The 23,982-nt window shown below is 31.3% G+C and overlaps 1 protein-coding gene across 1 annotated transcript in view; it reads left to right on the top strand.

Annotated features, from left to right (window-relative positions):
* LOC127698915 (spectrin beta chain, non-erythrocytic 2-like) overlaps positions 1–23,982 on the top strand; it is a 96,088-nt gene that overhangs the window by 15,078 nt on the left and 57,028 nt on the right. The window contains exons 3-16 of the mRNA XM_052202649.1: positions 2,219–2,386; positions 6,849–6,965; positions 10,144–10,214; positions 13,218–13,298; positions 13,843–13,958; positions 14,198–14,310; positions 14,862–15,049; positions 18,143–18,325; positions 19,650–19,692; positions 20,215–20,346; positions 20,838–20,920; positions 21,233–21,371; positions 22,676–22,884; positions 23,478–23,655. Of these exons, the coding sequence (XP_052058609.1) occupies positions 2,219–2,386; positions 6,849–6,965; positions 10,144–10,214; positions 13,218–13,298; positions 13,843–13,958; positions 14,198–14,310; positions 14,862–15,049; positions 18,143–18,325; positions 19,650–19,692; positions 20,215–20,346; positions 20,838–20,920; positions 21,233–21,371; positions 22,676–22,884; positions 23,478–23,655 (1,821 nt within the window). The remainder of the gene's footprint in view (positions 1–2,218; positions 2,387–6,848; positions 6,966–10,143; positions 10,215–13,217; positions 13,299–13,842; positions 13,959–14,197; positions 14,311–14,861; positions 15,050–18,142; positions 18,326–19,649; positions 19,693–20,214; positions 20,347–20,837; positions 20,921–21,232; positions 21,372–22,675; positions 22,885–23,477; positions 23,656–23,982) is intronic.

Below are 23,982 nucleotides of genomic sequence, written 5' to 3'. Positions count from 1 at the left end.
TTTATAAAGGTCAAATTTATTTCATTATGTATTTTGTATGCAATCTAAAACATGTAATATCATTTTGGAAAGAAATTTAAAAAAGGAATTAAATATTTAAACATTATTTTATTATAGATTAACATTTATACCGAAGATGATAATCGAATAGAAATTCTGGAGCCACAGGCAATTTCATTAATGATACCTACTGAAAAGTGCTTTTCATTGAAATTGACTTATCATATATAAGTTTTGTTATGAAATAATTGTTACATGACAATTATTTTATTTTCCCTCTTCTCCGATGTAATATTGTTCAATGGTCACTGCTTGATTAAACGATATAATGGCATACAAAACATATCTACCCAAACAGAAAAAATAATTATCTTGGCACATGAAGATTGTCTGTTATCCACAAGTGAGTGGTTTTGAGTTATTTAAAATAGGTCAGATTTATTGTTTGTCAACACCTGATTTTTTACCGATTTTGTTCTTTTAAAGGTCTTAGGGGCTTTTACAATGCGTTCAATAGGTTAATAAAATAAAAACGTAACTGATATCTGGTGAACTAAATACACATACATATGCTTTCAATGCACCTTTTCAATGCATTAAATGTTTTATTTTTTCCCAACACATTTGAGAGGTGTGCATTTCAACACAGGTGAAATGTATCACCTTTTATATTTTAATCTCAGGTAAAGTCATTAGGCACTTTAAAATTCATTGTTAGAAAACAGGTTTTCACGAATGCATGCAGTTACAGTAATTCGTCTTATTTATGTAATATACGAAGACATACTGTACATTCACAGTCATATCATTAGACTGTTAGGTTTTTTTTAAGGACAATCCATCTCATTTTATAACAACCCAATAAAAATGACTATAATTTGTAAATGCCTGGAGATATTTGTTTTTACTCACTTTGAAACTGATGATTTGCCAATTTTAATGACCTAACATAACTTAAATTTTTATATGATGAATTTGACATATGTCCAAAAGCTCCTTGTCCATCATATACTAGTACTCTTTATAGGGTAATGTTCTATATGTTTCAGACCTTTACAACAACAAAAACACTAATCTTTTATAATGTGATTTTTCACTTGTATATGAACTGTAGAATTGCCCAATCCTTGAAAAATATTTACTGGTTTATGGTCTCTATACTGAAAGTATTTTCCTAAAAATACCAGTAGATACTTTATGCATTCTTATTCAAAATGTCAGCTGCTAGGATTAACTATACGAATCCTTGATTAATGCAAGAAATTCAAGTACACATTTGTGAATGGTCCATTGTAATACAGTGTCTTTTGAAATGTGGATTTTGATGGAACTAAAATATAAGGTTTTGGGAGTAAGAATTAGCAGCTATGGATGGTGTTTTGAACTAATGTAAGACAAATTTTCAGTTATGAAATGGATCCCTTCCTTAGAATCTGAACAACAGTATACTAAATGAGTACTTTCAAAAATCAGTATTGAAATTTACAGTTGCAATTTTGTAGTTCTTGTACTACTAAGTTATACTCAGACACTAATTTTTGACAGTAAAATCCTAAAATAAACATTCAGTACCGGTACAGCTATTCCCTAAATAAATAATAAAATTGTCAGCACGATAAACTAAATTTGTACTGTAGTTAAATGTATACCCCTGCTTAATGATGCATATATTAATACAAGGATAGTCATTTTTGTGTCTGCTTGATCATTTATCCATCTGCATTTTTAATCTGAAGCCCCTCCAAAAACAAAGGCTGGATTTCATGGAATCTTCTGCACCTGATGATATTGTGTACCTCCTATTTTATTTTTTTACAAAACTATATTTGGTGGTCTCCAAAACACAGATTTTGCCCTACTTATAATTGGGATAAGCATCTTTCTTTCTGAAATTCCACTTAAATCATTGCCTTGATTTTGATGAAACTTTTACAAAGTCTGTTTGGTGCTATCGTGCATCTTCAACAAATGTATTTCTTTCTTTGATCTGTATACTGTTTTGAGTTACAGAGAAAATTAAAGACGTTCCAATTATCTTTGAATATTTGGGTTTGAGATCAACTTATAAGCTCTGTTCCAGTCTTTTATAGTGTAAACTATATTATGGTGGTTATCCAACCTTATGGAATTGAAATCTGTGTTAGTATGTACCCCATCAAAACTAACCACAGTAAGCAGAGAAAACTTGCTATAATTTCACTTTTTTTGTTCTTTTCAGGCCAGACTAGAAATCAAAGACTTGTTCACAGACTTGGCAGATGGAAAAATCTTAATGAAATTATTAGAAATTATTTCTGGTGAAATCATAGGAAAACCTAACAAGGGATTAATGAGAGTACAGAAAGTTGAAAATGTCAGCCGATGTTTAAAATTTCTTATAACTAAGGTAAGTTACTAATGTTAAATGATGTTGTTTGATGTTTTTGATTTTTCAAAGATGTAAAAAAAAATTGAAAAATACACATAAGTACTCAGTTGAGAACTTGTAGAACAAGTTTTAAATCCTGCCACTGGTTTATGATACTTCAAAAGTAGGATGTTAAGCAAACATTAAACAATCAAAACTAAAATCATCAATAGTTGTTCACGGCCTATCACTTTCGTTATTTGTTTTTTGTCTTTTGAGAATCAGTGTTTTTATCAGATATTTAGATGTTTTTTATTTATTTCGCACAACTTGTCAAGAGTGATCAATTAAGAACTTGCTTTGTTGTGGGCAACTTTCCATTATTGGAAACCTTATGAAGATCTTGGTTAACTTGTTTTATTGGGTTGCTATCTCTTTTTCATTTACTTCTCATTTCCTTTTCATACCTATTGAGGTATAAGATTTCCCTTATTGAATTTATTCTATGCAACAAACACAACAAAATTAGGTTGTAGGTACTTTCTCAAAAGAACCCTGCATTAAAATGCAGAGAATGAATACATGTTATTTGACAAAATACTATTTAGAAATGGTATTCCAGGTCTCATTACATAAATGTGACTTTCAATGACTATTTGATTAATTGCCTCATAGAGCTTTGATATCAATAGCGCTCACAGAGCTTTGATTACGTAATTTTTCTTTTGATTTATTGTGTTCTATTGTATAATGACAAAAATTGAAGCACTTTCAAATGAAAAGCACCAAAGTATGAAAATTAGTAGGCGGTTGAAAAATGTACAGAACAGGTGCAGTGATATGCGTTTACTATTTTGTTAATCCAATGAAACTTCTGAAGCTCAGATGTTAATTCAAATGTTAAGTCTCTGTGTTATAGTAAGAGGACATGAGGTGCGCTCATATGTCTTTTAAAGTATTTCTCTACTGGGTACGATATACCCTGTATAAGTATGTTGTCAGCTTAAATCTCAACATTCTTTATCGTAAGGTGAATACTAAACTATTATCGTAACAGGTAGCTTTTTACCAATGCAAAGTTTTAAAGGTTTACAATACGATAGTATCTGAAGATTATCTCTTTGCATGAAATGACAAATTTATTCTAAGTTATCTTATTTAAGAAAGTACACGCTTAGTTGTTTAACAAGTTGACATTTAAAATGTACAAAGTTTTCTTAATTTGTCACTGTTTTGCAAAACATGGTTGTGTATGTAAATTGAATCTGATACAATTATTTGATATTTGAACCGAAGGAGAATTTATTCAAATAGAATTTAGGAAATACTCGTATATGTATATCTAATTTGGTCCTTGATATTGCTAAATTTTATGAAAATCAAATGAAACATCAAAAAAAAATGCACTTAACAATGACAATAAATACTAAAGTAAGCTAATAATTCGAAAATAACAAAATGGTGTTCAAATTCCTCAAGTCTGTGCTTTATTACAGGATCCAGTAAAATTCTTTTTAAAGCAGGTTGTTAAAATTTAATACTACATTTTCCTAATTTTTATCATATTTTGGGGGGGGGAATTATTTTAGCATTTTAGAAACAATTTTATGCTTGCTGAAATTATGCTGTAAGGTGGTATACATGTTATTTGAAAATAGGTTTTATTTGCTAAATGATGAGGAATATTCTGAACCCAAAATTAACTAAAAACTGAAGAAAATAATAAAAACTTGAGTATTTTAAGGAAATTGTTTTTGCCATGGTCATATCACAATTATTCATATATTTTTTGTTATTTTCCATCAGTCTTATGGTATAGCTATATTATTTTTGAAATTCAAGTTGAGAGTTTACCAAATAATAATCCTTGATATCGCTTGTTGATTTGATGATCAAAAATATGAATACATATATATATAGATTGAATAGTAAGGTTCAAACTAGAGTGTAGGAGTCAAAGCAAAGAGTGTAAAAAAAAATGTTTTCGAAAGATTGATGGATGGATACATGTTTAACCTCCAGCGCCAATCTTACAAACATTTTTGGGATCAGTACAATTTAATAAAACACACAATATGAACCCTTACTTTGTTGATTTTCTAATATGTTAAAGTAAAAGGTAACAACAGTATGCAGGTATGCATATCGCTCCATGTGAACATATTAATCTGACAATAGGTCGTCAACCTGTCTACAGTTCTCACAAAATGCACAAAGTGATTAATTCTTGTTGTTGAATGCTGGTGTTTGTGAGTGATTCATTCTGATATACCTCTGACACTGTATATTCAATATTCATATGACAGTTTGGTGAAATAAGAGTGAAATCATTCTAAATCACCAGAATTCACCGTGTTTCACTGTGATTCACTCAACATTATCATGGGAGATTTTTAACAGAATTATTTTATAGATATAAGAAGATGTGGTATGAGTGCCAATGAGACAACTCTCCATCCAAGTCAAAATTTATAAAAGTAAACCTTTATAGGTCAAAGTACGGTCTTCAACACGGAGCCTTGGCTCACACCGAACAGTAAGCTATAAAGGGCCCCAAAAATTACTAGTGTAAAACCATTCAAACGGGAAAACCAACGGTCTAATCTATATAAAAAAGAGAAATGAGAAACACTTATGAACCACAACAACAAACGACAACTACTGAACATCAGATTCCTGATTAGTTTGTATTCTATTGCTCTATCTGAACACAATAATCTGACTTTGCTCCTACGCTTAAAAGACAAGTTGAGATGCAGCAAGTACCAATCTTAAAAGCTTTGATCTTACTGTGAGCAAAAATAGGACCCCCACATCCATGGATAGTGAGCAAAACATAAGACCTCCCACACCCATGGATAGTGTGCTACTGTGAGACCACAGAAGCAATTTACGTTAAAAATCTTAATTTACTTAAATTAAACCAGCTTATAATTGTCAGCATACTTTTAAAACTTTTAAAGTAGTCTTTTATTTCTATTTATATGCAACATTATAATATATGATGAATGCTGTACGAAATTAAATAAGATTTATTAAAAGGATCTGTTTCATTTTACCTTATATAGTAAAAACCATAGTGTTAGTCATAGTGGTTAAACACAACCAGTTATATTAAAGTATCGCATGTTTTTTTCTTCTTGTGGTTTTGTATAGTACAAGTAAATATTGAATTGTTTTTAAAAAACATATATAATGTGACGATGCAAAAACAGTAAAGCTTTAAAATCAGCCAGTAGTTTGTCAGTGATCAATCTGGGTTTACTTAGTTGTGTTATTTTTTTTTCAAGGCCATCTTTGACATAAATAATGTATAGATAAATATACTTCATTTACATATATTACATATCAAAATATCTTTACGCATTCATATTGAATGTTAGTACAAAAGATAACAGATTTGTTAGATCGATATTTAATATCTGTCATAACTAGCTGATGTTTCTTTGATGTGTATTATATATAGCAATATTTAAGATCATAGGGGTCGGAAGAACAATTTGTATTCTATGGAGGGTATTTGGCCATTAGAATTAATGATGGGCCGGCAAGACCCAAAGTTAAGTTGCCCAGTTAATTCTATTAGTTAACATTATACAATGGAATTATAAATTTAGTTGAGGTCAACAATGTTGCAAGGTCATTGTAATGATGAGATCTGTTTTTGTTTAGCTAGTTGGACAATTTATTTCTATTCCTTGGATCATTATTAGATTTCATGGATTCTAGTATTTGTAGCTTAAGGAAATGTTGTTTTTCTGTGATACGTATGTCATGAATAAAAAAAAATAATAATGGTGGGGGTAAGAGAGTTCCACCTGAAAAAATGGGGTCAAGCCTAATTTTCATCTATTTTTACGTGATTTAAAAAATATTTACCTCTCTTGATCCTTATGTACAAGATTGATTACTTGAGTGTATCATATGCATGTTTTAAAGCAATCAACATAATGACGCAAGTATATACCTTACCAAGGTCATATATCGAATGTCAAGGTCACTCCCAGTAAATGTATTTAAAGGTGTTTTAGAAATGGCCTTTCTGTACTAAACTCTGTACTTGGATTACATAATTTGTGCTCGAAACACCAAATCTAGTTTTTTGATTTGTTGAAGTCTGAGTATGATACCATAATCGTACTTGAAAATTTTATGACAGCACGGACTGAACTTTTCCTAAAATGACTTTTCAGTAAGCAAAAAATAGGTTTTGATTTTTTAAAACATGCCTGGTTTTATATGATTGAGGAAACCTACTAACTTGTCAATAATAGAACTTGTTCACAACAATTACATAGCACAAAATATTCATAAATTGGTTTGTTGTGATGCTCTTCCAAATTTATTTTACTGATCAAAACTGAGCCAGGTGAGCAAAAATAAATGTTTCATAGCCATGTCTTCTTTCAGCCATTATGATATATAAAAATTGTTCAGTTGAATAAAAAAAAATAAATGTGGTTTGTAATTGAAATTATGTGCAATTTTTTTCCCTCTTCAGGTGTATTTTGAAAATATTGGAGCAGAAGATATTGTTGATGGAAATCCACGTCTGATCCTTGGTTTGATATGGACTATTATTCTCAGGTTTCAAATCCAGGAAATTACTATTGAAGTGGTAAGTACAGCAAAGACACTGTTACAATCGTAACTGCCTTGACCTTGCAGTGCGGCATGCGGTTTTGCTCTATGTTGAAGGTGTCACTTTGAGATGAAGAACAGTAATAAATGTTCAGTTCCTTTGCTTTGGCTTTTGTTAAGGGCATATAGCTATTTTGTGTCATGATTTATTACACCATATCCCTTCTTGCCAAAAATTTTGTATTTTTACCGTGTAAGAAATTGGATTAAGGATATGGTGCAATGATATGGCGCAAAATTCTTATTCATTCTTAACAGAATCCAAAGCAAAAGATCATCTTTTGTACTGCCAGTTGAAGCCGGTATTTTACATAAATGGGATGTCGAATTAGTGAAATTATTATTCTGAAAAGGCCTATGCAGTCAAAAAACTGCTGAGCAAGTAGGTCATTTTTGAGAAATTTTGGACAACGCCGAAAAAAAACCTGTGACTCCATTATTTCATCAGTTTGGGTGAATACCAAGCCTTATCAACTTGATAAAACTTTGTTTACCAGGAAAATAATCATATCAGTCATATTATGCATATATTTTTATATAGATTAGACGGTTGGTTTTCCTGTTTGAATTACTTTACACTAGTCATTTTGGGGCCCTTTATCTTGCTGTTTGGTGTGAGCCAAGGCTCCATATAGAAGGCCGTACTTTGACCTATAATTGTTCACTTTTTATACATTGTGACTTGGATGGAGAGTTGTCTCATTGGCACTCATACCACATCTTCTTATTCATATATAGCTGAATTTATATAACAACAAAAAATCACATGTAAAGCATATAGGGGGACTGTTTCATGTGATAAAGAATATGCTTAAAATGTTCTGATTTATGATTAGCACCCAGTTGAACAGTTTAATTTACTGTATTTTTTACCAGTTGAAATACATAATTATGTTGATATGTTTATAAATCAATAAAAGTTTACCACAAGGAATGATCACTGCCACAAAACTTGACAAAAGACATCTGCTGAAAAGATCACAGTGGAAATTTCTGGGTGTGGCTTGAAACAAGTGCAATAAAATCATATGAACAAAAAATATAGCATGAAATATATTATTGTTATGAACAGCTGTCTATTGATGTTTTGAACAGATAATATATATACTTACATAACAATAAAGTTTTACAAAATAAACAATGGCTGCTTTGTACACTTCATGAATTTATAATTCATAGCCAATCGTAAATGCTGATGGGGTTGTTACGGTGAGTACAAATATATATAAAACTCACCCTGTATTTACAAAGCAGATAATTTAATGACTTATAATCAGACAAATCTACTAAATCCAGTTCTCTTAGCCAAAAAGAAAAAGTGCAAAATGTATGTCATATTTGTCAGAGCATATAGAAGATATATATCTTTAAAAAGAAAAGACATCCCAGTTTGATCTGATATAGAACATTGAAGATAGTATTTATGTATTAAAATTTGGGAAATGTATACAAACAAATGAGTTTTAACAAATTGGAGTCTTTTTTAATTTTTAATGTTAGTCTATTTGAAACTAAGTTTTTATTGGTTTGACAACGCAACTCTTGCCCTTTAGATTTTTGTTGTCTATCCTTTTCAATCCTGCATTTGGCAGCTACGCTCAACTCTAATCTTAATTGACTGGGACTGGCAGTTTTCCTACAGAAGGTTGGTCAGGTTCTCTCTGGGCACTGCGGCTTCCTCCACCAATAAAAACTGACTGCCATGACATAGCACAATAGTGCTGAAAGTGGCATTAAACACCAATCAATCAACCTATCCTTTATCAGGATAGTCAGTTTCTTAATAATATTTTTTTTCATACCTCTTTCCAACAATCATTTTATGCATAATATAGAAAGAATGTAGTTGAAAGTACAATTTTTAAAAATTTGGTTTGATAAATGTTCAGTTAAAGTGGTGAATAAATCAAGTTGGGAAAGTTTAAAATAGGATCATTGTAGGCTGTAAAACCTAATGTACCACCTCTGTAAGAAAAATATGATCAAATTTCCACTTCAAAGCTTTTATCTATAGCTTTTTCTGTGATTCTGATGTATTTTTTACATAAAAGGGGTACACTAACTTTAAGAAAATGCAAATGGATTATTTATGCCCTGCCTACGATAGTAGGATGCATTATGTTTTTCATCTGTCTTTCTGTTAGTCCATCTGGCCAATGTTTTTGGTCAAGTTAATACCACAAAGTTGTGTTCACTTCAACTTAGTACACATGTTCATTTTGATGTAAAAATTATATACCAAAAAAAAACAAAAAAACGTTTTGACCCCAATGTTACAGTTCACTGAACATGGAAATATAGTTCTAGCAGGCATTGTTGTCCTATGGATACTAATTTCCTATTTTTATTTGCATTACATGTATAATTTACAAAATATTTAAAGAACTTCATCATAAGTAATGTTTATGGGTCTACTTATAAGAAAGACTGCAACAGAAAATGTTTCAATCAAATCAATATGTAAAACAGCAACTGATTTCTAAGATAATTCTCATGTTTCATGTTGTCAAAAAATATTAATCATATTTGATATGGAATTTATCACCTACATGGAGATAATCGTGGGAAAAAAATTAATACTATATGTATATGATGAGGGTATTCTGTAAGTCTATCCGAAATATGCCTGATCAAAATCTAAGGTGAGCCTCCTGTTTCATTTGTCAAGTCTGTTTCATGTAAGGCAGACTTATATCATCAGTGAAAACAATGTCTGCTCTGATGAGATAACATGAAGGTTGGATAATATTTCTGTAACCTTATAAGTAAGTTAATCTGAGGGGAGAGGAGGGGTATTAGTTTTACATATTAGGTCATTTCATAGATACTTTTGACAGTTCAGCTAATTGGAAGACATTATTGCAAATTAAAGATTAAAATGTCTCACTTGCATCTTTCATTAAATCAGTATATAAATTTACACTATAATTAAGATTGAATAGGAGCTGTAATATCATTGCAAAAAGTCTGCGACATCATCTAAGTTGAATGGATGAGATTACATGATAACATTAAAAGAGAATTTTTTTATGCAGCGCAATAATTTGTTTTGCCATATTGTTGTCCAAGTGCATGTGAAATCTTTTTGCAGCTAAGATGGAAGCAATATTTTTGTGTAATATTCTATAAAAAAACCTGCATTTTGTATATTTTAGGATGAAGAGTCCACAGAGAAAAGGTCTGCTAAAGATGCTTTGCTATTGTGGTGCCAAAGAAAGACTGCTGGGTAATATAAAATTAGTTACTTTTTGACATTTTTAGGCAACCAGTAGATAATTTGGTTAATATTTGTAAACATATTTCAATTAGCTCATGTTTATTTTTGCATAGATTTCCCATTTATGTTTTTTTTTTTAATCTGTTGATACGTTAGGTCCTATGATATATTTAAATTGTGTTTAGAAATATATTTTAAGAGGTAACTTGTCAGAATTTACAAGTAAGTCATGTTTCATTTAATTGTATGAAAGGTTTTATAGAAACCACATTGACAAAAAAGATTGGAAAGATACATTTTTGACAGTACCACATAAAGTTATCAAATTTTTAATTTTGACGAAACTGAAAATAGAAACTTTACATATACCATTGTAGAAATCTGACTATTTATACTTCAACAAAGGCATGCACTATGATGTCTCTTAGATGATTTAAAATGTATTCTAATTTGTTAAATTGAAAACAAATTAAGTCTTGAAAGGAGGTCTAAGCACACATCAGAGTTTAAACCGAGCTATGCTTTCCGACACCATCTTGGTTTAGGGTCAAAGAAGTAAATGGGATTTAACCACTAGTTAATTTCACTAAAAACATTTTAAAGAAATGAGATACTTCAAAATTTACACAGTAGTAATTAATACTTCAATATCAAATGATAACAAAATGAAAAAATGTCACCGTGAACCAAATAATTGACGGAAAAAAAATAATTTTCTGTGAATTTCGTGCATTGTTAGTTGTAGACTTGAGCAGGATCAAATGCCTCAGATGACAATAAATACACTTTACTAGGTTGTAAAAGTAAACAATTTGAATTGCAATAGGATATTTTGAGATCAGTGTAGATGATACATCTTTTTAAATGTAAATTTTAGTGTAAACGATCTAAAAACTTATACCGTGTGAGAAGTGCATTAACTTACGGATGAATTATAAAAAGAATGAGGAAGGCATTTTATTTACTTTATTTACATTTTTTATCTCTAAAGTTGAAACGGCAATGCTTTGCATGTGGTAGTTTATAAGATATGAATGTTGTTGCTTTACTCCACCCAGGAAATATTTTTTTCTGTGTACTGAATTATAGATAAAAAAGTGAGAATTATAGTTCCCTTTTCATATATCTTGTAAATCATTAAAACAAACGGCAAGTTTTAAAAACTTAAGTTTATGAAAGATTTGAAATATGGCCACATGACGTATTACTTTAGTTTTCTTACAATACTGTTCTTATCCAGGTGAATGACTTTCTAAACAACAACAAAAATAAAATGATAGACTGAATTTATGATGAAAGAGAAAAAATTTCACCACACCCTTGGACTAGAATGAAAATGTAATAGATAGGCGCATAGGGATCGGCAACTCTTTTCACAAAACATCTTACGAGAGAAAATACTTATAATTCATGAACATTTCGTATAACTTGCCATTATTTTTTATGATAAGATTTTTTGTGAAAAGAGCCCTGTATATTTATCTTAATAAAAGTATGTTGGTGCCTGAATGTGGTAAATGTTCCCTGGATCAGAAACTGTCCTAAATTAGCCTTTAATTAGTCAGTTAATGCTGTTGTGATCTAAGAGAATAATTGTGATGTCACAAGACATCATCAATGATTAAATTTGCCAAAGCATGTTTATTTGATATTTATTAGGTAGTTTTACATCTTTTTCATTCAATTCATATGATTTTTAACTAAACCTGTGGTTTTCATGAAATATCAGGGTCAATTTTGGCCATTCCTGAATCTGCTGCTTAATATTTCACCACTTTTTTTTGCACAAAATTTATATTAGAAAACCATGCAAACAAAAAATTAGTTTAGTGTAGCCTTAAGAAGAAGATTTTAGTCTATAATTGTGATTTGTGTAACATTATATTATAATGCTTATGTTTGACAGGAAAGGAGGTCGTAGCAGGTGACACATTATATAGATTGCTTACCTCACATTCCATTGTCACATTTAACCTTTACCCTTTTTGATTTAAATATATAATGTGTGATAGTGATTTGTTTATAAACAAAATTTACAGCCTAGTTGTTCTCATGAACACAGTTTTATCATAGTTTATGTAGAATGAACATTACCTGTTAAATTCTTTAATTTGGAGTTTGACAGTTATTTATGGTGAAAAAACAAATTTGAAAACTTTTTGCTTTTATCTGCATTCATATGAGTCCATTCATAACAAACATTTTCAAAAAATTTATATTATTTTTTGTTAAATTCTTGTGATAAAATGTTATATTTAGATAACTGAATATTGTCCAATTGCTTTAATCCTTAGGTAGAAATTTTTGTTTAATTTTAGCAAAGGTTTACTTGTATAATTTAGATGATTTTATATAGACCTAATTTTTCCACATATTATATTGCAAAAGCCTTGTTGCTTTAATCCTTATTAGATAGCCCCATCTGCAATGCATGAACAAATCAACAACCCTGCAAAATCTAAGCTAAAATATGGAAAGAAAAAACATTTTTAAGTGAAGAATGTTAAATATGATTTGATTTCCTGCAATACAATGCAATCAATACACTACCTATTTAAAAAAAAAAGAGAAACATTTAAGGTATGTTTTCATTTTAAGTCTTACAACATTCGGTTGTACAGTCTGTGGTCAGATGTAGATACTGACTTTGTTTTTCATGGCCTTCAAGTTGTTTACAGTGTTAGAGCACAGATTGATTTTGGCGTGTTTTCACATTTGTTTTTTTTGTTATTTAAGTTTTTCAAAAAATGCATGTTAGCTTGATTAAATTTTATGTTATAATTATGTTATGATATATAGTTATACTAGTAATTCACAATACCAGAATTTGAAGGACTATGGGTAATTCCTCGCTGAAAATGATGTTATGCCATTGGCTGAATATCCATTGATTAGGCTGTTGTTAACCAATCACAACGTTCTGATGTACTGTTGAAAATATTACCCAGAATGCTTTAGAATCTGAAAATTCAAATTGATTCTTATAACATTATTTCACTGTATTTTCTTCAGGTATCCAGGGGTTAATATTACAAATTTTACAACAAGCTGGAGAAATGGTCTTGGATTCAACGCTCTCATACATGCACACAGGTATACTTATAAAACAAGAGTAAATGTAATGTTAGTAAGAATAAAAGGACATATTTATGTTGTAAATATCTATGAACCAGCTCAAGCAATACACAGCAACCAAGACAAACATTGAGTAACTGAACTCAGAATATTTAAGGAAACTAATTAACAAAATTATTATTAGCTTTATTGAAATCCTAGCCTATTCAGAATAAAGAATAAAAATAAGAAGACGTGGTATGATTGCCAATGAGACAACTCTCCACCAGTGACCAAATGACAAAGAAGTTAGCAACTATAGGCTACCCTACAGCCATCAACTTTCAAGCCTCAGACCTAGGGACAAACCTAAATAGCAAACACTGTCTAGAGATCACTAAGTTCATGTCAAATAAAGGTAGCATTCCTACACTGGACAGCAAGTTCTAACGGATGATACAAACTTATAAAAAGATAACAATACTGGTATATATAAAATTCTGCTGCAACTATTCAGATTCTTGCACTGAACTGAAAAAAAAATCTTCTTTTTTTTCTTTGTTACATAACTAAATATTTTCAGACCTGACTTGATAAATTATGATGCCTTGCACCCAGAAGAACATGTGAGCAACTTGAACAATGCTTTTCTTACGGCATCCAAAGAACTGGACATCCCTAGGATCTTAGACGCAGAAGGTTTGTTCAAATTACATTTTACCAAATTTTTTCCAAGTGGTCAATTATATTTTTAAAAAGGAAGAACTTTGAAACCAAAATTCTTTTGTGGAAGTAAGATGTACTTACTAAGCAATTTTTATTCAAATGCTTAAAAACTTGTTTAAAAAAGCTGTAAATAATCAAAGTGATTGGTATTTTGAGATGTTTTTGTGCAAGTACGTTAAGCTTATTCTAAAAAATATATATTTATATTGTAGATGTGGATGTCAACAAACCAGACGAGAAGAGTATTCTTACTTATGTAGCTTCATATTATCATTATTTCGCCAAAATGAAAAGTGAAATGACTGGTGGAAAGAGAATTGCTAAGGTGAGTAGCTGTAAAGAGATTGAAAAAATAATTTAATTGATTCCCTTACAAATTGTCTCATGTTGCATTGATGTGCCTTTGTCTTTCATTGTTCTAACCAATTATTTTTTAGCTTTTTTCTGTATACCAAATTGTATAGTAAGCTATAAAAGTCCCTGGCACGACAAAATGTAAAACAATTTCAAAAGAGAAGAGCAAATGGCCTGATAAAAGCTAAAAACAATAAAAACATTTTTTTTCAGTAAAATAAGACATTGAAATATAGTAAAGTAAAACCTGTCCTCTAATTCAAACTTCTTAAGGATCATAGAATTTGTTTGATTTAGAAAAGTGTTTGATTATACTGGTTCAAAATATATTAATGTTGGTATAAAGGGTCTTTGGAGCAAGTTAAATTTAGACAGGTTTCTGGTTTAGTCAGGTTTGAGTAAGACAACTTTTACAATACAAGAATTTATAATTATAATGATTTCTTAAACCCCTTATTTGAACTTATTCTGATAGTCTTCAAAGTTTTGATATAGATTTGAGACAAATTTATTATTTTACAGATCTTGGGAAGTTTAATGGACATGGAGAACATGGTAGATGACTATGAAACATTGACTTCATCTTTACTGGAGTGGATCCAGTTCACAATCAAAAGACTTAATGATAGAAACTTTCCCAACTCATTAGAGGGAATTCAAAAAGAAGTTGTCAAATTTAAAACATACAGAACAGTGGAAAAACCACCAAAGTAAGTCTAACTAGTGTTATAACGATTATTTATGATGATTGATTAGCTACTATGGATTCAGTTTTTAGCGGGGTACCAATTTTCGTTTATTTGGTGGGTCAAGGTAAACCACAAATTTAAATGTTCAAAAAAGAACAAATTTTCTATAGGCTTGTATGCAGACTTTGGTTCAAATATCCTGAAAAGTACAATTTTTCCTCAATACACGGAAATTGGTATCCACAAAAGAAATGAATCCCCAGTATCTATCTTTCCTAATAACTGGCAGATTAGATTAGAGCCAAAGAAGACATTCTTCATATTATCTTGCATTATTCAGTTGTTTTTTAAAGCTTCTGTCATGATTATTTGGTCCTTGAAATTGCAAAAAAAAGTAAAACTCCTCAATATATTCAAATATATGTTGACTTTATAGTCGAATGCATAATATTATATCATCTGGTCACATCAATGCAGATATGTCATTGTTATGTCACTGTATGTCAAAAACATGCCAGTTGACATATTTGACCAAAAATGGCCATTGCACAGTACAGTTTGGGTATAGTACTACAGCACTACCTGAAAAAGATATTTGACTCACAATGACATCTTTGGTAAAATATCTTTTATTGGATATGTTCCAATTGTAGCCACAATCCTGTCCTCTTTTCTTGATTGTGATATCACGGAAAGCAACATATCACCAGGTGTCACTAGTGGAACAGACTTACCCTTCAAGAGTTGTTTTTGAATTCAAGGAGCCAGAAAGTAGCCTTTAAAAACCTGATCCTATATTCACAGTTTGTCTATCCTAAGGATGTTTCAGATGTTGAAGTATGATAGAAGACACTTTTTTATGGCCCCACCACAAAGTGGTCTGGGCCATATAGTTTTACCCTTGTCCATCATTCTGTCATTCTGCAACCAACAGTTATACAGACTTTTTTTATATACATTTGGTTATGCTCCACAGAATTGTGCTGAAATTATGGGCTTTGGACATTGAAAATTTCATGAAAATAACAATTATGCAGACTTTCATTCTCAAATTTCCACTCATAAAAATGGCTTCAAGCTTTATTTGCGATCGGGGCCATTTGTGTCGTTTGACAGATCTAGTTTATTGTTGAATTCTGTATATTAAAGTTGAAAAGTCTTATAATATTTAACAGGTTTCTAACTCATAGACATTATATACCGACAACATCTTGTATTTCTATTTATGACAATTAAGTTTTGTTTTAATTTCCTTGTCACACAATTTGATTTTTCATATCATAAAAAATCAATATGGTTTAATTATGAAGAGTGAATTATAAGAGATAAAATCATGTTCTTAATTAAATATAATAGTTTTTATACAGAGGAATATAAGGATTGGTTTTCGATTTTCATCAATAGCAGCTTAATTTTCGTTTTTGAATCACAAATTGTATGGAGGTTTCATTTACACATTCTTAATCTATGATAAGGCATAATTAATAAAATGTCTGTCAATAATGATAGTACAGATAAATTTGAAATATTTGTTGATCAAATTTTAGTTGAATGGGATCCAAGACTTGAGTAAAGTTATCATTACAAAGTCAACAAACCTATCTTTCGTCTGCTTAGATAAATCTATATGAAATATTTGAATCATTTAAAATTATATAACCAGTTTGATTAGAATATTATTGCATAATGTTATTGATATGTAAAATATTAAATGCAAACATCTCGTATTCATAGTTAAATAAAGGAGTTGTTGATGTGCATTGTATGATAGTATAAAAGCTCGATTTTATGACACATGAAATTCATGTAGTACTCAGGATATATGAGACATGGCCATTGAAATATGAGTCCATTAGATTTTACTATAATTTATTAATTTATTGATTTTTTTATGAATTTTTTGGAGGGTGGTGGGGGTTTATGTTTTGTAGCAAACAGTTAGTTTACCTTATTGGTTAACTCAATTTGATTTTATGAGTTTACAAATTATGGACCTATGTATTCTAGACAAAAATGGACAAAAACAATCCTTTTGGACCTTTTGTAGTAGTCCATTATGTTTTGTTTCTTTTGGACATGGTCTTGTCTGTCTGTTTTTCTGTAACTCTGTCCTTGATTGTGGGTTGTTCTCTTTGTACTTTTCTTTTTGGAAAATTGCTTTGCTAGTCTGTCATTCCTGGGGTTGAGTTGTCTAAGTAGTTCTCTACAGTCATCACTATCTGTCAACACTGAGGTTGTGTTGTCTAAGTAGTTCTCTACAGTCATCACTTTCTGTCAACACTGAGGTTGTGTTGTCTAAGTAGTTCTCTACAGTCATCACTATCTGTCAACACTGAGGTTGTGTTGTTTAAGTAGTTCTCTACAGTCATCACTTTCTGTCAACACTGTGGTTGTGTTGTCTAAGTAGTTCTCTACAGTCATCACTATCTGTCAACACTGGGGTTTAGTTGTCTAAGTAGTTCTCTACAGTCATCACTATCTGTCAACACTGAGGTTGAGTTGTCTAAGTAGTTCTCTACAGTCATCACTATCTGTCAACACTGGGGTTGTGTTGTCTAAGTAGTTCTCTACAGTCATCACTTTCTGCCAACACTGGGGTTGTGTTGTCTCAGTAGTTCTCTACAGTCATCACTATCTGTCAACACTGGGGTTGAGTTGTCTAAGTAGTTCTCTACAGTCATCACTATCTGTCAACACTGAGGTTGTGTTGTCTCAGTAGTTCTCTACAGTCATCACTATCTGTCAACACTGAGGTTGTGTTGTCTAAGTAGTTCTCTACAGTCATCACTATCTGTCAACACTGGGGTTGTGAGTTAAATAATGCTCTTGGCAAGTGGGTCTGACTTCGATGATAATTGACTAAAATTGCCAATCTTCTGTGTGAAATTCCATAGTTCTTTCCATGTAGTCGGGCTTCCTCCAGTGATGAAATCTGGCCACCATGATATAGTGAAGACTTTCTAAAAGTTTAGAAGGTCAAATACAGTGATGTTCCCTTATGCAGCAATGTTTTTGTGTCTTTTATGTATACCACTCTGCCACTAAAGTCCTAACATTTCTTCTGAGGCATCTGTCAGTTATTTAATTGTTCAACTTCATATGAATTTTTTTCAGGTATAAAGAAAAGGGTAATATAGAGGTACAGTTTTTTAACATTCAAGCCAAACTGAAGGCCAATGGACAGAAAAATTACACACCACCAGAGGGCATGTTGGTGCATGATATAGAGACAGCATGGTTAAAACTGGAAAAATCAGAGCATGAACGGGAGGTAGCAATGAGAGATGAAATGATAAGGTATGTTATTTGAACTATGTTGGAAGTTTAGCCCAATATATCAAGACATCATTTGCACTTTTTATTTTGGATTGATTTTTAGCTCACCTGGCCCGAAGGGCAAAGTGAGCTTTTCTCATCACTTGGCATCCGTCATCCGTCGTCGTCTTCATCAGTCTTCGTTATCTTTTACAGAAATCTTTTCCTCTGAAACTACTTGGCCAAATTTAACCAAACTTGGCCACAATCATCATAGGGGTATCTAGTTTTAAAAAATGTGTCCTATGACCCCCCTGCCAACCAAGAAGGCCGACATGAATAAAAATAGAGCAAAGGGGTAAAATGCAAGTTTTGTCTATTATTTTGAAAACCATTATAAATAGAGAAAATCTTACAGGAGCAAAAATTTTCAAAATGTTGAGCTCTACCAAATGTTCATATACATCAAAACTGTCAGATGACTTCTTATGGAAGTTCTTGCCCTTAAATGACAAATTTTACCATTTTTTTTCATTTTTGCCTAATATCTTGAAAATTATAATAGATAGAGAGAAACTTTGAAAAAATGATCAGCAAGACAAGTTCTACAAATAATTCTACGTGGTCTTTATCGTCAGTTGACTCCTTTTTAGAGTTATTGCCCTTTGGTGACGATTTTTACCAATTGTTTGCGTTTTTGCCTTATATCTTAAAAATTGTAATAGATAGATAGAAACTTAAATAAGCAAAACTGAGCAGCAAGACAAGATCTACAATTAAGGCAATATGGTGGAAATCGTCCGACAACTCCTTATTGGAGGTATTGCCCTTTAATGACAATTTTTACCATTTTTTTTGCGTTTTGCCTTATATGATAAAAATTATAATATAGGTAGATAAATACACTTTGAATTACAAAAATGATCGGCAAGGCAAAATCTACTAACAAGTCAAATTTTGCTGATATAGTTAGTAGTCTGTCACTCTTTGTAGGAGTGATTGCCCTTAAATGAGGATTTTATTTTACCCTCTTTTGTGTTTTGAGCAAAAACTAAAGAAGATAGAGAGAAGCTATTCAGACTTAATGATCAGCTTTACAAGATTAACAAAACAAAGATTTTTGGCATGAGTTCTATTCTCGTCTACAATGTTGGAGAGTGTCCTTTGTTGAATATGCACATAGATCAAGGTGAGCTACTTAAACTCTAGTTTAAAAAGTTAAAAATATTTCCTTTGGGTATAATTGGATCGAACATAAATCAGCAAGCAATTGCCGACAAGTACTCATATAATGTAGTACAAATGTATACCTATAAGGCAAACAATTAGATCATTTTAATGAAACTTTTTTTTACCTTTTTTTCAGGCAAGAGAGATTGGAACAGTTGCATCAAAGATTCCAGAGAAAGGTAAGGGTGACTTGTTCTTACATGTTTACTGAAAGTTTATTAGAATATGATAAGAAAACAGCAAAAGAAAATTGGTTTTATCACCTTACAATAGAAAAGTTTCAGGATTTTTGTTGTTTTTATGTGGAGGTTGAAAAAATCACATAAAGTGACATTTTTTATGCGCATGCCTAAATTTTTACACAGGCGAATTAAGCATTTGAAATGTTATGTATTAATTATATTTCCACCTGAAAAAGCTGACCACACTGATCTAGTTTGACTTCTTTCCCTGATAAAAAACATCATCCAAATTTTGATGTTTTCATGCAGACGATGTTGTACTGATCCCATTGCTGCATAGAATTCTGACGTTTTTGTGTAAAAAAAACATACATGATAAAATGGACGATCTCTGAAATAAGATAATGTAAAGACAAGTAAAAAAAGAATATGATTGTCTATTTGAAGAGAAGTTGTGAAACTTGTATGATTGTTGCTGTGAATTTGAATTAATTAACTAACAATTGAAAACTATTACAGGCTGAAATAAGAGAACAGTGGTTATCAGACATGTCACTGATATTAGATGAGAAACTTGTCTGTAGTAATGCTGCACAGACAGAGGCATCCATCAAGAAACATGAAGCTATCAGTGCAGAAATACTAGCTAGGGTAAGTAAAAAAATATCAGACTTTGGAATCCTTTGGGGTTATCTTGCTATTAGTCTGTAAATTCTTTAAAAAGTAATCAATTTTAGTTAGAAATGACTCATGAAGATAAGTGTATGTGCTTTGATATCCAGCTTTCCATTCAGAAGTCTTGATATGGTTGTGACCTGAGTTATATTCAAACATCATAATTCATGGTCTATGGCATGCATTCTATGTCACCTCACAAATGTACGGGAAAAATGGCTACTAATACTTGTTAAAAATGTGATGATTTTTTTTTATATACTTGTGGAGATCTCCTTATCTGCAATTTGGACTTTTATCAGACTTTTTCTTATTAAAATTATATCTTGAGGGAAGTTTCTTTGTGCAGAAATACTTTCTGTGTTTTAATAACATTAGAGAAATATGAAATCAAATATTTTATTCAGAAAAAAATTTGCCAAACAAATTTGTATAAATTTGAAACTAGCATTTTATTTATTTTACAGAAAGACAGATTTAGGGCATTAAACAGTTTAGCCAAGGAACTTGTCCAAGGGGGCTACCATGCAAAAGATGCTGTTAACAAAAAGTAAGAAAATGACATATTCAGAAGATATCTGCTTCTTTCAATATTTTTGTAGTTTGTATTTTTTGTCAGATAAAAACTCAGTATTTATTCATCCTAAATGATTGTCATTGATAATAAATCCAAAACAAGCAATAACCAATATTGCCTGTCAGTTATAGTTTTGATATTTCAGTTTTTAAATGCTTGCATTTTGGATAGACAATGTGATGTAGAATATTTATAAAAACAATAGGCAGAGTTTCAGCGTTGCAAGTCATCGCAGAATGCGATCAGATGACATTTTCCAACTATAATTAAAGAAATTCTTTGTAGAGATCAAGACATAATGATGAAATGGAAGAAGCTATTAGACAAGTTAGAAGCTAGGAAGAAAACATTGGATGGGTTCAGCAATATGATGAACAGCTTCAGAGAGATAGAAAGTATTGTGGAAGAGCTCAAAGAAGCAGAGGTATTGCTTATATTTGTTTAAACAAAAAATACAGTCATTTGTATCAGTATATGTGAAAATGTTTCAGCCTATGTTTTTGTAACTGTTCTTTTGAGAAAAGTTTACAACTCTTTTTAAAAAAAAAAGCTACCTGATATTTTAGAAATTTTGTTTTTTTTCTTCTTTTTTTTTGATTACATGTTCTAAATTGTATATTCTAACATGACGTTCTTCAAACGCTTTGAGTACACACCCGTGGTAAAATATGAATATATTGTTTGGGCTGTTCCGATCATACTCCCGCGTCATATGCTTTTTTATGAGTGAGCTACCCGCCGTCATAGAATGATGACGTAAGAATATAAGCATTTTACGGGAAAATACACGCTTGTGAAACCGAAAATCATCACAACAAGGAAACGTAAACAAACGATGCTAAAATGTGATATAGAAGCCATTTTTTGTATACATATAAGACATATAAGTACAATTATCTTTTAGATTCATCCAAACCTATCTAAATATGTTATTATAAATAGTTTAAGCATGTCATTTTTTCAGTTTGCTTCGGTCTTTTACGTCAATTTAATAGTGCATTTATTTATGGGAGCGGCAAATAATGCCTTCATTTAGAGCACTTCGATCCAAAACAATTGCCGTATTTGTCCTATTAGAATCGAAATAATTCATGGGGGCTTGAATATATCGTGATTTTACCACGGGTTGGCCCTTTATGACAATTCAAGCCCCCATGAATTATTTCTTAAATATTACATCATAATCCATACATTTGTACATTATTGTAGTAATTCAACTATTTTTTTTAAGATGTTTTGGCCAATAGCCTTCTTCAATGCAAATGGCTAATTTAATTTTGAATGTTTATAAAAAGTTTTTTTTGAAAAATTGTTAGCTATTGAAATCAAAATTGAACATTGCTGAATTGAGACAGCTTGCGTTAGTACACTTTGATCCTCTCCTTAAAGTTGATTTGATTTGATTTTTGGTGTTTTGACGCCACTTTTAAGCACCGCTTTTGGGCTATTTCGTGGCGACCAGTTTTTATTGGTGGAGGAAGCTGGAGTGCCCGGAGAAAACCACCGACTTTCGATAGGAAAACTGACAATCCTAGTCAATTAAGATTGGAGTCAAGTGCACCTGCACGAGCGGGGTTCGAACTCACAACCTCAGTGTTGACTGGCTAGTGATTACAGTAGTAACTACTTAGACCACTCGGCCACCGAGGCCCCTCTCTCCTTAAAGTATTTTAGTTCAGCAATTCAATTTTTTAAAGCTCTTTTAATCATAAACATTTGTTTTGTCAGGCTAAAGTGAAAATAGAGGACCATGGTAAACATTTACAAGCCACAGAAGATTATTTACAACAGCATGCCTTGGTGGAGGCTCAACTTCATGGTCTCGGTAAACGTGTTCGTAACTTAAACAGGCGATCTAAAAATATGACAGATTTGTCAAATACAGAGGGAGCTGTCCTAGACAAAAGATTAGAAGATTTAAATGCAGAATATAATAGGTATTTACTTTAAGTCTCGTTCATACTATTATATTGCAATTCTGGTTAGAATCTGTGAAAGAGGCTTCTGTATTTTGCTGCATAAACTTCAACTATTTTCTTCTTGACCTTTCAAAACACCTTATTGTCTTCAGAAATATGTTGAAAGAGTATCTTGAGGTTCTCTAAGAAGCTAGAGTTTACTTTTTTGTCACAGTTGTTTTATGACAAGGAGCAAAAGGAGATTAAATGGGAAACAGAAATTGCTTCTTTATTGTCAAGTACCATAGCACATACCAGGTCCAAGGACAATCAAGTATTGAAAGGGAAATGGAGAAAAAGTATTTCCTGTCATCGAGAACCATTTAAAAAAGCTGGATTACTGGTGTGAAAATAATAGTGCATGAAACAACTAGGCATTCAGTTATTCAATTAAGGCATGCATGTTTGAATCAAGATTAAAGGTTAAGGAAGCAAGGAAAAAAGTTCATTTTTTAGTCATTTTGTAGTTGCCACTTGAAAAAAACTAAACATTTGGACGTTAAACCAGCAACAATCCATCATTTGACTATATAACTTTCAAACTTGTATTGTTAGAATATTTATCTTTTCAGAGTTAATGATTTAGCCAATGATAGAAGAAAAAAATTAGATGTTGCCAAGAAATATTACCAATTCTTACAAGATGCAGAAGAAGAAGAGAGATGGGTTCAGGAGAAAATAGATATTTGTGGTGCTTCAACAACAGGCAAAGATTTAAATGCTGCTCAAGTGTTACTCAAGAAACATGAGGTATTATGTTTACCAATATGAAAATAAGGAGATGTGGTATGATTGCCATTGAGACAACTATCCATCAAAAGACAAGGATGGAAACACCTAAAGTTACCTCAAGGCCTTTAACAATGAGCAAAATCAATAATGCTATAAAATGCAGAGGAAACAAAGTCTTATTTAAGCAAATAATATGAAAAAGATTTACAGCAGACAGCAACCAACAGCAACCAAGGTTAATACAGAAATGTGTCGCACCAACTGAAACCGGTTTATCATATTGCATCACAAGAGGGAATACTTTTGTGAGGCTCAGAAATTTAGTATGCCTATCCTTGGGGATAC

Source organism: Mytilus californianus, unplaced genomic scaffold (genome assembly GCF_021869535.1).
Source record: "Mytilus californianus isolate M0D057914Y unplaced genomic scaffold, xbMytCali1.0.p SCAF_4, whole genome shotgun sequence".
Classification (NCBI taxonomy): domain Eukaryota; kingdom Metazoa; phylum Mollusca; class Bivalvia; order Mytilida; family Mytilidae; genus Mytilus; species Mytilus californianus.
This window is presented reverse-complemented; position numbering and strand designations above follow the sequence as displayed.